The 16213-nt window shown below is 35.8% G+C and overlaps 1 protein-coding gene across 1 annotated transcript in view; it reads left to right on the top strand.

Moving 5' to 3' along the window:
- Nucleotides 1-16213, top strand: part of EPM2A (EPM2A glucan phosphatase, laforin) — a 113734-nt gene that overhangs the window by 39669 nt on the left and 57852 nt on the right. Inside the window, 1 exon segment of the mRNA XM_047733918.1 lies at nucleotides 1468-1642. Within this exon segment, the coding sequence (XP_047589874.1) occupies nucleotides 1468-1642 (175 nt within the window).

Here is a 16213-nt window from a genome sequence, read left to right as displayed (position 1 = left end):
AAATATTTCATTTTTTTGTTGTTCCTATGGAAAATACCAAAATCCTTAACATGACTTAGAACAGTGTAGATCATGTAGTTGACATTTAATAAGTATTTGTGGAAAAATGAATAGATGAACTTATATAGTTTAGAGTGTGTGCTATTAAAAGAGTATTATTCACACATGCATCTCTATGTATCTCTTTTATCCTTGTTATATTTCTGTTTGATATGTTTCTAGAAGTGGGGTTGCTAGTACAGTTTGGTTTTCATCATCATTGATATTTAATATATCAAGGGTAAAGGACCACTTGGTGTAGTGTCTTGTAGCCATCAAGAGAAAAAGAGAAGTCTGATCTAGGAAGTCTGATCTGTGATGCTTTATTTATTAAGGGAACCATCTTGTACCTCCTACCTGATGCAAGGGAGTTATATCCTAAAGAATGGCCCAATGACTTAAAGATTTTTTTTGTTTTTGAGATTTTATGCCAAATAACTTTAGGTAAAATATTCTATAAGATAGATCAAGGAACATATGAGTCTGATTTTTATATTTGTAACAAATGTGACTTATTCCTATTTTTATTTTGCTTATACTTTTTTTGTTTTGAAGACAGTATATGAAAATTAGGTAGTTTAAGGAAAGGAATGATTTGAAATGAGGTGGTCACATAAGAAGGGCAAATAGAAATAATGTATGAATTATAATTTCATAGAAGTAAAGGATCTGTTTACTAGTATAGTGGATACTGGGCAGAATGTAATATAGGTAAATAGTGTTTTCAGAGACATATTCTTCCATCTCTGTCTCTTTTGGTTCACTCCATGGAGGGAGGATGGTGTGTGCTGGTGGTTGTGAAGCAGGCAGAAAACAACATGAAGGTATCAGGTGCCCGAAAGATGGGGATCTAGGGGTATCAGTTTGCTACTAGCTTGGCACTTACTAGTTTTGTGACCTTGGGCAACATAGCTAATCTTTGGGATAATTTCCCATCTGAAAATAGTACTAACCACTGATTTACATGCAGACCAGTTTGGATGTGATCATTTGTTTTATTATTTATTTAATGTATTTATTTTAAAAATTCATTTGTTGTGTGAGCTGATACTAAAACACTTTATTACTGATTCTTTTTTATTACTGATTTTAGTTATGAATTTGCATACCAAAAAGATAAAAAGGCTGCAAAATGACTCACAACGGGTAGTTAGGGCACTGAGAGGTACCATTAAATTCTGAGAGTTAGTATGCTCTTGGTAATATGCATGTATTCAAAGGGAGCACAGAACTCTATGAAATTCATATGTAATTACAAATTTCTTCTGTTTTTCCCCCTCTAGTCTATTTTTGTTTATACTGAAATGTGTGGATTAAGCAGCTTTGTATTTATTTTCTTCTTATTATTAATTTTGCATCAGCTACTCTGTGGCTGTTTAAGCAAAACATTGATTTAATTGCTCTGTTTGTCATTTCTTCTTGTTCCAGGCAATGGACCTCACCATGACCGTTGCTGTACCTATAATGAAAACAACTTGGTGGATGGTGTTTATTGTCTCCCAATAGGACACTGGATTGAGGCCACTGGGCACACCAATGAGATGAAGCACACCACAGACTTCTATTTTAATATTGCAGGCCACCAAGCCATGCATTATTCAAGGTAAAAATAGTGCCATGTTTATAAGCATAGAAATAGGACACGAGGTAGTATTAGGACAATGGAAGTGTTAACTGTTGAAAACAGGAGTATCTCCTTTTGGAGGGGCATATAGGCCTGTAGTACTTTAAGGAGATGAATTATAGTGAATCACTGTGTGAGCTTTTCTGGTTCTAAATGTGAAGGATCCTTTGTATACAATTCTTTTACTAATTATACTCTCTGGCATCCACATATTTTGACCAGATTGTATTTAGCCAGCCTTTGTACTTTCATAGTGGTTCCTAGGTCAACGTTTATCTCTTATGCTACTGAACAACACTGAAGCAAAAACTGGTGTCTCTTTATAAATTTTTATGGAGGTAAATGTGTGAAAATGTAGACATAAAACTAGCTTAGATGTGATCATTTGCTCTGTTATTTAGTAATATATTTATTTTTATTTGTTTATATAATTGCTATGCCAGCAATATGTGCCATAATAAAAATTCAAACACTGATGAGGATGCTAACTGAAAAGTAAGGTTCAATACACTCACCTTCATTACCACTCATCGGAAGTAATTATTTCCAACGATTTTATGGTCAGTCCTGTTTAATTCCAAGTCTTAAATAATATCCATACACTTTATTTGTTAATGTATCAATTTAAAAATCGCTGTTGTTTCCCATCTGTAGCATGAGAGATATTAATTCCACTTAGACTTGTCTTCTTTCCCTGCTCCCACTTCCTGCCAGCTCATTAAAAAATTCTTTTTTTATTTAACTTCCTAAAAATTCTATTTCTTGACCTATTCATTTTTGACAGTGTTTTTTGATTTCCTACTAAGTCAGATATTTATTGTCCTTATATTTTCCTCCATATCTACTTCCACCTGTTACCGCCTGTTTTGCATTACTTTCACATTTTCAAGGTTTATAGAATTTACAATTAATTTAGTAAATTAAGTTTTTTATCGTTTGATAATTTGAGACTGGAAACCAATATTCAACATTTGAAATAGCATGTGAATATCATTTACTGTAGAATGTGCAGTGTTTATGCCATGGACAAAGAGAGGCATTCTCATGTTCTTAAAAACTGCATTGCTTTGAATGAGAGATGTTATTAGTACAAACAGGGTAGTGAATGGTAGGAGAGAGAATGCAACTCCATTATAGTGTTAGGGAATTCATGTTCTTCTTAGACATACCATTCTTATAAATCCATGCTAGATGTTGACCTTGCTGATGGATTGGAGGTAGAACATGAGGAAGAGAGGAGTTCAGCATTAGCTGCGATTTTGTAGCCTGAGCAACTGGATTAATGGTGTTCTCTTTTTTGAGACAGGAAGACAAGGAGATGAGCAGTTTGGAGTATGGATTGAGATGATATTCTATTGTAGATGTAATATATTTGAAATGTAGGTTAGATTGCAGAAAGGAAATCAATTTGATGTATAGAGTTTTGTGGAGAGATAGTGAATGGACAGATAAAATTGGAACTATCAATATATGGATGACATTCAAAGTAATGAGTCCATTATTTATTTTTAAAGTGGTTTTTTTTTTTTTTTTTTTAAGAGAGAGAGTGCACAAGTGGAGTGAGGGGCAGAGGGAAAGAGAAAGAATCCTCCAGCAGACTCTCTGCAGAGTGTGGAACCTGACAGGGGGCTCAATATCATGATCCTGAGCAGAAATTGAGTCAGATGCTTTCCGACTGAGCCAACCAAGCACTCTCCAAAATGATGAGTTTAGATGAGATCATTTAGTGAATGAGTGAAATATAGCAGAGACAAAGGAAAGAAGTGAAAATAATAAGCCCTCATGTCCATACAATTTAGAGATCAAAGAGAAGAGGATCCAGAGAAAAGAATTGAAAAAAAGCACCAATTGAGATGTGCTGACCTTTAGTGAGGTCCTGTTTCTGAGTTATTTTTCATTTTTGGTGAACCACATTTGTTGAAGGGTCCTGTTTTAGGCTCTAGGGATTTTCTTCTACTATTTGATTATTTCTCCTCTGTTCTTTTTTTAAAGATAGATTTATTTATTTATTTATTTATTTATTTATTTGACAGTGATCACAAGTAGGCAGAGAGGCAGGCAGAGAAGGGGGCAGAGAGGAGGGTGTGGGGGAAGCAGGCTTCCTGCCGAGCAGAGAGCCTGATGTGGGTCTTGATTCCAGGACCCTGAGATCATGACCCAAGCTGAAGGCAGAGGCTTTAACCCACTGAGCCACCCAGGTGTTCTTTGTTCTGTTGTTAAAGATCCTCCTTAGATCGGTGTTGGACCTTCAGGATTTATGTCTTATTCTTGACTTTAAAAAAAATATTTTCATCTCTAGGTTTTATTGCTTTACATTTGGGGAGACTTCTTTTTTTTTCTTCCAACTCAACTAATTTTTTCCCTTAATTTTCCTTTTAATTTTTCCCTTAATTTTGATAACTGTATCCTTATTTTTTCTGGATTCTTATTTTGTTATTCCCTTTTTGCATATTAGCTTATTCTGCTTTGTAAATGGATATATTCTTAAGTCTTTCTTACAATATTAATGAGAATGATTTTGAAGTCCTCTTCTCTTACCGAAATTATTTGTTCTCTCCAGAATCAGTTGTCCTCTACTCATTTTGGCCTTTTTCTTTTTTGTTGTTGGTTTTAAATGTAACTGGAAATTCTCAGTTGTTCACATTTATTATTGGAAGGAGGAGGTTGATTATTAAATTCGGTGAGCATGAGTTTCCTCTGCCATTATTAGCTTCTGTACCTCTAATAGCATTGGCACAATTGTGTGCATGTGGGCAGATCATGTCTCCCTGACAAGAGAAGAAACAGTTAGGCTGGGTACTACTACCTCACCCTGAACTGAAAGATGAGGAGGACCTGTGTAGGGCACATTTCTCACTCTGAGAGCCTTTGTTCCCTACGTAGGTTCCAATATTTATTTAATTATTTATTTTTTAAAAGATTTTATTTATTTAGTTGACAGAGGGAGAGTGAGCACAAGCAGGGTGAGCAGCAGGCAGAGGGAGAGGGAGAAGCAGAGAGCTTCTGAGCAGGGAGCTCAGAAGTGGGGCTCAATCCCAGGACCCTGAGATCATGACCTGAGCCAAAGGCAGATGCTTAACAACTGAGCCATCCAGGTACCCCTAGGTTTTAATTTTTAAAGAAGGCATTTCTTTAGCTTCATATATAGTATCATAGCTGTATGTGGGGTGAATATGAAACCATGTACTCATAGTTCTTTCACAGTCATGCAAAGACAGCTAAATTTAAAAATTTTCCTTAAGCAACTTAGTTTAACATCTAAGTCTTTATTCTACTGGATTTGCAGATAATTCAACCTGTTATTATCCTTCTAAGGTATATATGTGATATTTTGTGTGTGTGCGTATCTGTATATGTGTACATGTATATATTACTTATATATCTTTGAGTTTGTATATGTATGTGTGTATATATATTATACCCATTTTTTGAGAGTTATTATCATAAATGGATGTTGAATTTAGTCATGCCTTTTCATTTTCATTATATACATATAATATGAATATATACATATACACATACAAATATACATATTTATACCTGAGGATAATAATAGGTTGAAATGATATATAATGTATATGAAAAGATATAATATCTAAGTAATACTTACAATATATAATAAATATATGGTTATACCTGAGGTACAATATATATATATAAAATAAAAATGCATACCTATATACTTGAGATATATTTATAATGGGATAAAATCTCAGGTTTATCAGTTTTGGACTTAATAGTAGTATCCTTTGTTCCTCTATTCATCTCTATAACATAGATTACTGGGAACTTGGTAATAAATAATTGTTTATAGTGGACCTGGAGCCATATGTTTACTTTTAAGGTGTCCTATTAACTTCCAAGATTTCTCACAGTTTGGTCCCAAAGTCATCTACTTGAAAATCAGTTGGGTGGTGTGATTTTTAAAAAAAATTTTGAATTGAGGCATAATTGACATATATCATTATATTACTTTCAGGTATATGACAATAATTCAGTATTGGTATACCCTGTGAAATGATCACCACAATAAGTCTAGTTTCCCTTGTCACTCTATAAAGTTACATAATACACATATGGTATTATTGACTATAATCATCAAGCTGTACATTACATCTCTATGATTTGTGTATTTATGACTGTAAGTTTGCACCCTTTAACCCTTTTATCCCCCACATACCCCACCTCTTATCCCTTTCCTATCTGGCACCATCAATCTGTTCTCTTCATCTTTCAGTTTTGTTTTGTTTTTTAGATTCCACATATAAGTGAAATCATATGGTGTTTGTCTTTTTCTCTTAGTTGTTTCACTCAGTATACTCTCAAGTTCTATCCATGTTGTTACAAATGAAGATTTGATTTTTATTTATTTTTTATTTTTTTATTTTTAAAGATTTTATTTATTTATTTGACAGATAGAGATAGGCTGAGAGGCATGCAGAGAGAGAGAGAGGAGGGAGCAGGCTCCCCGCTGAGCGGAGAGCCCGACGCGGGGCTCGATCCCAGGACCCTGGGATCATGACCTGAGCCGAAGGCAGAGGCTTTAACCCACTGAGCCACGCAGGTGCTCCGAAGATTTGATTTGTAATGGATGAATAGTATTCCTGTGTGTGTGTGTGTGTGTGTGTGTGTGTGTGTGTGAGAGAGAGAGAGAGAGAGAGACAGAGAGAGAGAGAGCGAGATTATGTCTTCATCCATTCATCCATCAACAGACACTGGTTGTTTCCATCTCTTGGTTATTGTGAATAATACTGCAATGAACGTAGGGATGCGTGTATGTTTTTGAATTAGTGTTTTCATTTTTCTTTAGATAAATAACCAGAAGTAGAATTGCTGGATCATGTGGTGGTTCTATTTTTAGTTTTTTGAGTAATTTCCATACTGTTTTCCACAGTGACCACACAAATTCGCGTTCCCACCAATAGTGAATGAGGGTTCCCTTTTCTCTATATCCTTACCAATACTTGTTATTTCTTGTCTTTTTGATAGCAACCATTCTGATAGATGTTAGCATGATAACTCATTGTGATTTTGATTTGCATTTCCCTGATGTTAGTGATGTCAAGCATCTTTTCATGTATCTCTTTGCCATTTGTATGGAGAAATGTTTATTCAGATCCTCTGCTCATTTTTTAATTGGATTGTATGAGTTCTTTATATATTTTGGATAGTAACTCCTTGTAAGATAATATGATTTACAAATATTTTCTTCCATTCAGTATGTTGCCCTTTTATTTTGTTGATGGTTTCCTCTGTTGTGCAGAGGTTTTTAGTTTGATGTAAGCACATTTTTGTTTATTATTGCTTTTGTTGACATTACCTTAGAGTCAGATCCAAAAAATTTTTTTTGCGAAGAGCAATGACAAGGAGATAATTGCCTGTTTTTTCTTGTAGGAATTTTATGGTTTCAGGTCTTCCATACAAGTCTTCTAATCCATTTTGAGTTAATCTTTGTATAGTGTAGAATAATGGTCCAGTTTTATTCTTTTGCATAAGGCAGTCCAGTTCTCCCAATACTGTATTGAAGACTCTCCTATCTCCATTATATATTCTTACTCCTTTGTCATATATAAATTGGCCATACATGCAAAAGTTTATTTTTGGACTTTCTATTTTGTCCTATTGATCTATGTGTCTGTCTTTATGCCAATACCATACTATTTTGGTTACTGTAGCTTTGTAATATAGTTTGAAATCAAGGAGTATGTTTTGCTTTGTTCTTCTTTCTCAAGATTTCTTTGGCTATTTGGGTTCTTTTGTGGTTCCATAGAAATTTTAGGATTGTTCTATATTTTTGAAAAATGCCATTGGGATTTTGAATAGATTTCATTGACTCTATAGATTGCTTTGGATAATATGGACATTTTAATAATATTAATTTTTAAATCCATGAGCACAGAGTATTTTTCCACTTATTTGTGTATTCTTCAATTTCTTTCATTAGTGTCTTATAGGTTTTTAGTGTACAGGTCTTTCACCTTCTTGATTAAACTTATTCCTAGGTATTTTATTCTTTTCGAGGCAACTGTAAATGGGATTGTTTTCTTAACTTCTGTGATAGTTTGTTGTTAGTGTATAAAATCTACAGATATTTGTATGTTGATTTTGTATCCTGTAACTTTACTAAATTTGTGTTCTTACAGGGTTTTGTGTGTGTGTGTGTGTGTGTGTGTTTATGTGTGTGGAGTCTTTATAGAGTCTTCTCTATATAAAATCATGTTGTTTGCAAATAGTTTCAGTTTTACTTTTTCCTTTCCAATTTGGATACTTTAAATTTCTTTTTCTTGTGTAATTGTCCTGGCTAGGATTTTCTATACTGTGTTGAATAAAAGTGACAAAAGTTGGAAATCCTTGTCCTGTTATTGATCTTAGAGAAAAAATTTTTAGCTTTTCACTGTTCAGTATGATGTTGGATGTAGGCTTGTCATATATGATCTTTATTGTGTTGAGGTACATTCCCTTTATATCCACTTTGTTGAGAGTTTCTGTCATAAATAGGTGTTGAATTTAGTCATGTTCTTTTCACATGTCTACTGTGATGTCACATGATTTTTATCTTTTGTTAACGTGGTATAAATCATGTTGACTGATTTGCAGATACTGAGCTGTCCTTTCATGCCTGAAACAAATCCCACTTGACCATGGTGTATGATCTTCTTACTGTGGTGTTGAATTTGGGCTGCTAATACACACACACACACACACACACACACACGTATATATGTATGTGTGTGTGTGTGTATATATATATATATATATATATATATATTTCATTTTTATTTGAGAGAGAGAGCAAGAGTGAGAGAGAGAACAAGTGAGCTGAGGGGTAGGGGAAGAAGCAGGCTCTTCACAGAGCCAGATGTGGGGCTTGATCCTGTCACTCTGGGATCATGACCTGAGCTGAAGGCAGACGCTTAACCATCTGAGCCACCCAGATGCTCCTGGGCTGCTGGTATTTTATTGAGGATTTTTGCATTTGTGTTCATCAGAGGTATTGGCCTATAATTCTCTTTTTTGTGGTGTTCTTGTTTGGTTTTGGTACCAGGTTCATGCTGGCCTTGTAAAATGCTTTTGGAAGCATTCTTATATATTCAACTTTTTTTGGAAGAGTTTGAGGAGGATAGATATTGAAACATCTTTGTGGGTCACCTGGATGGCTCAGTCAGTTAAGAATCTGCCTTCAGCTTAAGTCATGATCCCAGGGTCCTGGGATTGAGCCCCATATTGGGCTCCCTGCTTAGCGGGTAGTCTGCTGCTGGTTCTCCCTCTGCCCTCCCATCCTTCCTGTGCTCTGTCTCTCTCTCTTTGTCTCTCTCAAAAAAATAAATAAAATCTTAAGAAAAAGAAAATTTCTTTGAATATTTGGTAGAATTAAAAGTGAAGCTGATGAAGCCTCTGGTCCTGGAATTTGTTGGGAGGTTTTTGATTACTGATTCATTTCCTTGCTAGTAATTGGTGTGTTCAGATTTTCTATTTCTTCATGATTCAGTCTTAAAATATTCTGTTTTTAGGAATTTACCTATTTTTTCTAGGTTGTTCAATTTGTTGGCATATAATTTTTCATAATAGTCCTTTGTGATTTTTTTGGTATTTCTTTAGTATCAGTTGTAACTTCCCCTCTTTAATTTCTGATGTTGTTTGTTTGAGCCTTCTCTCTCTTTTTTAAGGTGAGTCTAGCTAAATATTTATCAATTAAATTTTTTTTCAAAGAACCAGTTCTTCGTTTCTTTATTTTTTTCTATTGTCTTTTTAGTCTTTATTTCATTGATTTTTGTTCTGAGCTTTATTTCCTTCCATGTACTAATTGAGGCGTCATTTTTTCCCCCTCTTTTTCTAGCTATTTAGGTGTAATGTTTGATTATTTGAGGTTTTTCTTGTCTCTTGAGGGTTGCCTACCTTACTATGAATTTTCCTCCCAGAACTACTTTTGTTATACCCCATAGGTTTTGGTATATTGTATTATAATCTTCATTTGTCTCAAGGTATTTTTTTGTATCTCCTTTGATTTCTTTGTTGAGTCATTTGTTCAGTAGCATGTTGGTTCTCCATATATTTGTGACTTTTTTCAGGTTTCTTTTTGTGCTTAATTTCTAGTTTTATGTCATTGTGGTCTGAAAAAACATTTTATATGACTTCATCTTCTTACATTTATTGAGTCTTGTTTTGCAGCCAAATTATGATCTATCCTAGAGAATACTCATATGTACTTGAGAAGAATGTGTCTTTTTTTGCTTTTAAATGGAATATTCTGTGTATAGTGGAGTATTAAATTCTCCTCTCATTATTGTCTTCAATTTCTCCCATAGGTCTGTTAATATTTGCTTTACATATTTAGGTGCTCCTATGTTGAGCATATACATATTTATAAATGTTATATATTCTTGCCAGATTTATCCCGTTATCTTATGTAATGCCCTTTCTTTTCTTTTATTTCATTCTTTGTCTTAAAGTTTATTTCTCTGCTACAAGCAGAGCTAGCCCAGGTTTCTTTTGGTTTCCATTTGCATAAAATACCCTTTTCTTTTCTTTTAGTTTCAGTATGTGTATGTCCTTATATTTGAGGCTAGTCACTTGTAGGCAGCAAATAGAAGGGTCTTTTTTTTGTTTGTTTGTTTGTTTTTTGTTTTTTTTTTAATCCATTCAGCCACTCTGTCTTTTTGTTAGAGAATTTATGTTAATTATAGGTAGATATGTACTTGTTGTCTTTGTTAATTGATTTCTGGCTGTTTTATAGTTTCTTTCTGTTCCTTTCTTCTTTTCTTGCTCTCCTCCCTTGTGGTTTGATGACTTTCCACAGTGTTATATTTAGATTTCCTTCTATCTTTTTTTTTAACATCTTAATTTTCTTTTATTTTTTTCAGTGTTCCAAGATTCATTGTTTATGTACCACACCCAGTGCTCCATGCAATACATGCCCTCCTTAATTCCCACCACCAGGCTCACCCATTCCCCCACCACTTTACCTCAAAATCCTCAGTTTGTTTATTATCTTTTGTGTATTAGCTATTGGTTTTTGCTTTGTGGCTGCAATGAGGCTTACACATATCAATCTATCTGTATCTATACCAGTCTATTTTAAGTTGATAGCCAAATAAGTTTGAATGCATTCTAAAACTCTATAGTTTTACTACTACATTTTTACATACTTACTACTACTACATTACAGGCTACATATGTTTTATGTTTTTGATGTCACACTTGACATTTTTACTTATTTCTTTATTTTAAAGATTTACTTATTTAATTTTTAAATTAAATTAAATTAAAATTTTAAAAATTAAATTAAATTTATTTTTTGTGTGTGTGTTCCAAAATTCATTGTTTATGTACCACACCCAGTACTCCATGCATTACGTGCCCTCCTTAATACCTACTACCAGGCTCACAAACCCCCCCATCCCCTACCCTCCAAAACCCTCAGTTTGTTTCTCAGAGTCTACCGTCTCTCATGGTTAATCTCCCTCTCCTACTTGCCACAATTCACTTTTCCTTTCCTTCTCCTAATGTCCTCCAGGTTATTCCTTATGCTCCACAAGTAAGTGAAACCCTATGATAATTGACTCTCTGCTTGACTTATTTCACTCAGCATAATCTCTTCCAGGCCCATTAATGTTCATACAAAAGTTGGGTATTCATCCTTTCTGATGGAGGCATAATACTCCATTGTATATATGGACCATATCTTCTTCTTTTTTTTTTTTTTAAAGATTTTATTTATTTATTTGACAGAGATTGCAAGTAGACGGAGAGGCAGGCAGAGAGAGAGAGAGAGAGAGAGAGAGAGGGAAGCAGGCACCCTGCTGAGCAGAGAGCCCGATGCGGGACTTGATCCCAGCACCCTGAGATCATGACCTGAGCCGAAGGCAGCGGCTTAATCCACTGAGCCACCCAGGCGCCCCTGGACCATATCTTCTTTATGCACTCATCTGTTGAAGGGCATCTTGGTTCTTTCCACTGTCTGGCGACTATGGCCATTGCTGCTATGAACATTGGGGTACAGATGGCTCTTCTTTTCACTACACCTGTATCTTTGGGGTAAATACCCAGTAGTGTAATTACAGGGTCACAGCATAGCTCTATTTTTAATTTCTTAAGGAATCTCCATGCTGTTTTCCAAAGTGGCTGCACCAACTTGCATTCCCACCAACAGTGTAAGAGGGTTTCCCTTTCTCCACATCCTCTCCAACACTTGTTGTTTCCTGTCTTGTCAATTTTGGTCATTCTAACTGGTGTAAGGTAGTATCTCTATGTGGTTTTGATTTGAATCTCCCCGATGGCTAATGATGATGAACATTTTTTCATGTGTCTGCTAGCCATTTGTATGTCTTCATTGGAGAAGTGTCTATTCATGTCTTCTGCCCATTTTTTGACATGATTATCTGTTTTTTGAGTGTTGAGTTTGAGGAGTTTTTTGTAGATCTTGGATATCAGCCGTTTGCAGTGTCATTTGCGAATATCATCTTTGCATGTGTGTGGTTTCCCTTATATGTGACAAGTTATTTTTCTCTTGCTGCTTCTAGGATTCTCTTTTTGTCTTTTACTTTTATTTCATTTAAATTAATTAACATTTTAATTATAATGTGTCTTGGTATGGATCTCTTCAGGTTCCTTGTAGTTGGGTATTTCTGAACTTCCTGGATCTGGATGTTTGTTTCCTTTGCTAGGATAAGGAAGTTTTCAGCCTCTATTTCTTCAGATAGATTTTCTTTCCCTTTCTTTTCCTTCTAGGACCACTATGAGAAGAATGTTGTTCCATTTGATGTCCTGTAGTTTCCATAAGCTGTTTTCACCTTTTCAAATTCTTTTTTCTTTTTTCTGCTCTCCTTGGGTGAGTACCACAGCCCTGTTTTCCATGTCAGTGGTCCTTCCTTCTGCTTCATCTGGTTTGCTCTTGACCCACTCTTGTGTATTTTTGACTCCAGTTATTGTATTCCGCAGCTCTGCAACTTTTGTTTGGCACTTTCTTCTGTTTTCCATCACTTACTTGAAGTTCTCTGTGTTCATCCATTCTTCTTCCAAGATTGGTAAGCATCTTTATGACCTCTTAATCAGGTACTTTACTTATCTTGGTTTCTGTAAGGTTTTTTCCTGGGGTTTTATCTTGTTCTTTTGTTTGGAACACACTCCTATGTTTCTTCAGTTTGCTTAACTCTGTTTCCTTTTTTAAAAAGATTTTATTTATTTTAGAGAGAGAGAGAAAGTGTGTGAGCAGGGGGAGGGTCAGAGAGGGAGAGAAAGAGAATGTCAAGCTAAGCACAGAGCCCAATGCAGGGCTTGATCCCAGACACTGAGATCATGACCTGAGGTGAAATCAAGAGTAGGCCACTTAATGGACAGCCATCTAGGAGCCTTGACCCTTTTTCATTTTTATGTATTAGGTGAAACATATCTTTTTCGGTCTTGAAGGAATGGTCACAGGAAGACTGGTATGTTTCAGTATGCTGTCTGTACGGTTACCTCCAGGAGATAGCCTGCCAAGAACTATCTCTGATGTTTCATCTCTGTGGGGTCCAGAAGCATAAGACCCACTGGCCACAAGTTCCAGGCATTCAAGCGGAGTCCTCTGTGTGGTCTGGATGCCATTGCTGGCTTTGGCAGGACTGTGGGGGTAGCACTGGGTTGGGGTTACCCACCAGCCAGGTTTAGCAGGGCGTAGTTGTGGGGAAACATTGGCCAGGACAAGCCTGCCAACCAGGTTTAGCAGGGCAGGGTCACAGGAGAGTGTAGGGGGCTGGCAAGTAGTGCTAAGGAGGTAGAGAGAGATTAGAGGGTACAGAAATGGTGTCTGCCAGGGCCAGCACTATTGAGGTTGAAGGAGAATGCACAAATCATACTTCTAGCACCTCTGTCCCCAGAGAGAGTTCCAATAGACCACTGCCCCTTTGGCAGATGCTTTAAGATTAGCCAATGAATCTCCTTCACTTATGGTCTAGATGTGTTTCAACTCGATGCTTTTGCACTAGGATCTCAGGGTGAGTGAGTCTGTGTATGACCCCTTCAAGAGTTTCATCCGCCCTCCTTTTTTTTCTTTTAAAGCTTTTATTTATTTATTTGTTAGAGAGAGAGAACACAAGCAGAGGGAGTGGCACGCATAGGGAGAAGCAGGTTCCCTGCTGAGCATGGCGCCCAATGCAGGGCTCAATCCCAGGACCCTGAGATCATGACCTGGGCCAAAGGCAGACGCTTAACTTACTGAGACACCCAGGCATCCCAAGAATTTCATTGGGTATCCTGGATGTAGTACTTGGTTTCAAAGCGGATGTTTGGCAGGCTCCTCTTTCAAGTGAAGATCCCAAGGGCTGGGATAACTGAGGTGGGGCTTGAACCCATCACTTCAGGGATGTGTGAGGTGTTTGTGAGATCCCATCTGCTTGTGGCCTGCTGTTCAGGGGTGTGGTTCCTGCAAGACTATGTCTCTGCCTCTCTTACCCATATCAGTTTGGCTTTTTTTTATCCTTTGTTGTGGAAGATCTACTCAGCTAGTTTTCAGGTCTTTTTCAGAGTTGTTGTATATGTAGCTGTAGATTTGGTGTGTCTATAGGAAGAAGTGAGTTCAGGGTCTCCCTACACTGCCATCCTGAACCTGCCTCATGACTTTTTAAAATACAGTTTTGTGGGTCCCATTGAGTCCTGGGAACTTTTTTTTCCAACGTCTCCATATGATTCTTATGGGCATAAAACTTTGAGAATATGTGATTAGTCCAATAAAGATAGTAACTTAGAATTTAAAAAAGGATTGTTTTATGTATCTTCAGTCATTTTAGCTCAACTCTCCTTATGAATTAATTCATTCTCATGTGAAACTGGGCAAGGTAAAAATGTGAGTTCAGTTTATAGGGAAAGATTTGTAAAGACATTCATACATTTCATTACTAACTTGAAAACATCTAATTATTTGCTTGTTATATTCATCTGACTATAATGCTAAAATAATTTGTGAATTTATTCACAATAGCTGTTGAAATAGACATGCAATATGTTATGTTTGAACTTAAGTAATAGTAGAGATCTTCAAACTCATCTTACAATTTTGTAATCTCAAATTATCATTCTGTAGTTTGAATATGGGAGTGGAATTATGCCTGCACTTTTTTTTTTTAAATGGTTAGGTTCAATCTTATCAGAGCTGAATTGTCACCATCCTTTATAATGACAGGACTTTCAAGAATACAATATCTAACAGTTAGGTTTTATATAATGTGGCAAATTCATTCACTCAGTGAGAATTGTGTGGGTTCCTGTCTGTAACTCCTATCTTCAGTGCTGGACAGTTGAAGACGGAGAGCCAGTGATCTCTGCTAGCAGGAACTCATGTTCTCGCAAGAATGTAAACAGCTGCAATATAGTGAGAATCTTGTTACGCTGAAGTTGTATATGTGGTGCAGTGAGGGATGGGAGGAGAAGTCTGTAGTTCAAGGAAATATTGATGAATAACTTGAATGGAAACGTGATGGAGCACATTTAGGGAGGGAAGTCAAGTAAGGACAATGGCAGGTGCAAATGTACGGAGGTGTGAGAGTAATATTCAGCTGACCAAATAATTTTGTCCATTTGGGATAATTTTGAGAGTAAAAAGAGGTAATTTTAATAATCACCCTGCACAACACATTAAAATAGGACTGTTCTGGACACACCAGAACATAGGACAACCTAAAGAACATGTCAACCAGAAAAGAACCTTCTAGTACCTCATTCAGATCCAGAGAGTTATACTGATAAATACTCTGGAAATTCTTTTATAGAAATCCACACCCATTTTGTCATGTAACTATGTTTAGGGGGTTTATGTGGTACATTTTGGTTTGAAAATTTAGCCAAGTTATACAAGTATTTAACAAACGTGGTAGGTCTACAAGGTTTATTATGAAAATAAAAGTCTGCCTATATACCTGTGTCTCCCCCAATTTGGGCTTTACACAGGTAACCATTTTCACATTGTTAAGCTGGTTATTTGCTAATTACCTTCAGGTAAATGATAAATAATGTCATATTGCCACTTCTTGGTTTTAGTTTTAGGTATTACCTGTTAATCTCATACCACAAAATATGAAGATTTAGCTCTTTTGTTTTTGTCCCTTTCCCCTACAAACCTCAGTGACTTCCTTTCTATTGTTCAATTTTCCCAGTATAGTTATACAGTAATTTTGATGAAATCATTATTTTACATATTTATGTGTAAGCCTGTGTAAATGCTATTTAACACCCCCAACTCTTCACAGATGTCCTCATTTACTTTGAAGAATGTATAGCTTTCAGGGTTGCTATTGAGAAATAAAGGCATTATGGCTCTTGATCCTTTCTGTTTTAATTGCTTCCCCTTCCCCCAGAAGTGTATAGAATCTTTTCATCTCCAATATTACGAAATTTCTTGATGGTATATCTTGATGTAGGGCTATTTTTATCTATTTTGCTATTACTCTCAGTGAGTAGACTTTTTTAATTCTGCAAACTCAGATACTTCTTTGAAAGTAAATTTCTTTTTTTTTTTTTATTAAAGATTTTATTTATTTATTTGACAGACAGAGATCACAAGTAGGCAGAGAAGCAGAG

Source organism: Lutra lutra, chromosome 6 (genome assembly GCF_902655055.1).
Source record: "Lutra lutra chromosome 6, mLutLut1.2, whole genome shotgun sequence".
NCBI classification, from domain to species: Eukaryota; Metazoa; Chordata; class Mammalia; order Carnivora; family Mustelidae; genus Lutra; species Lutra lutra.
Note: the sequence above shows the minus strand (reverse complement) of the source record. Positions and strands in the feature narration are given on the sequence as shown.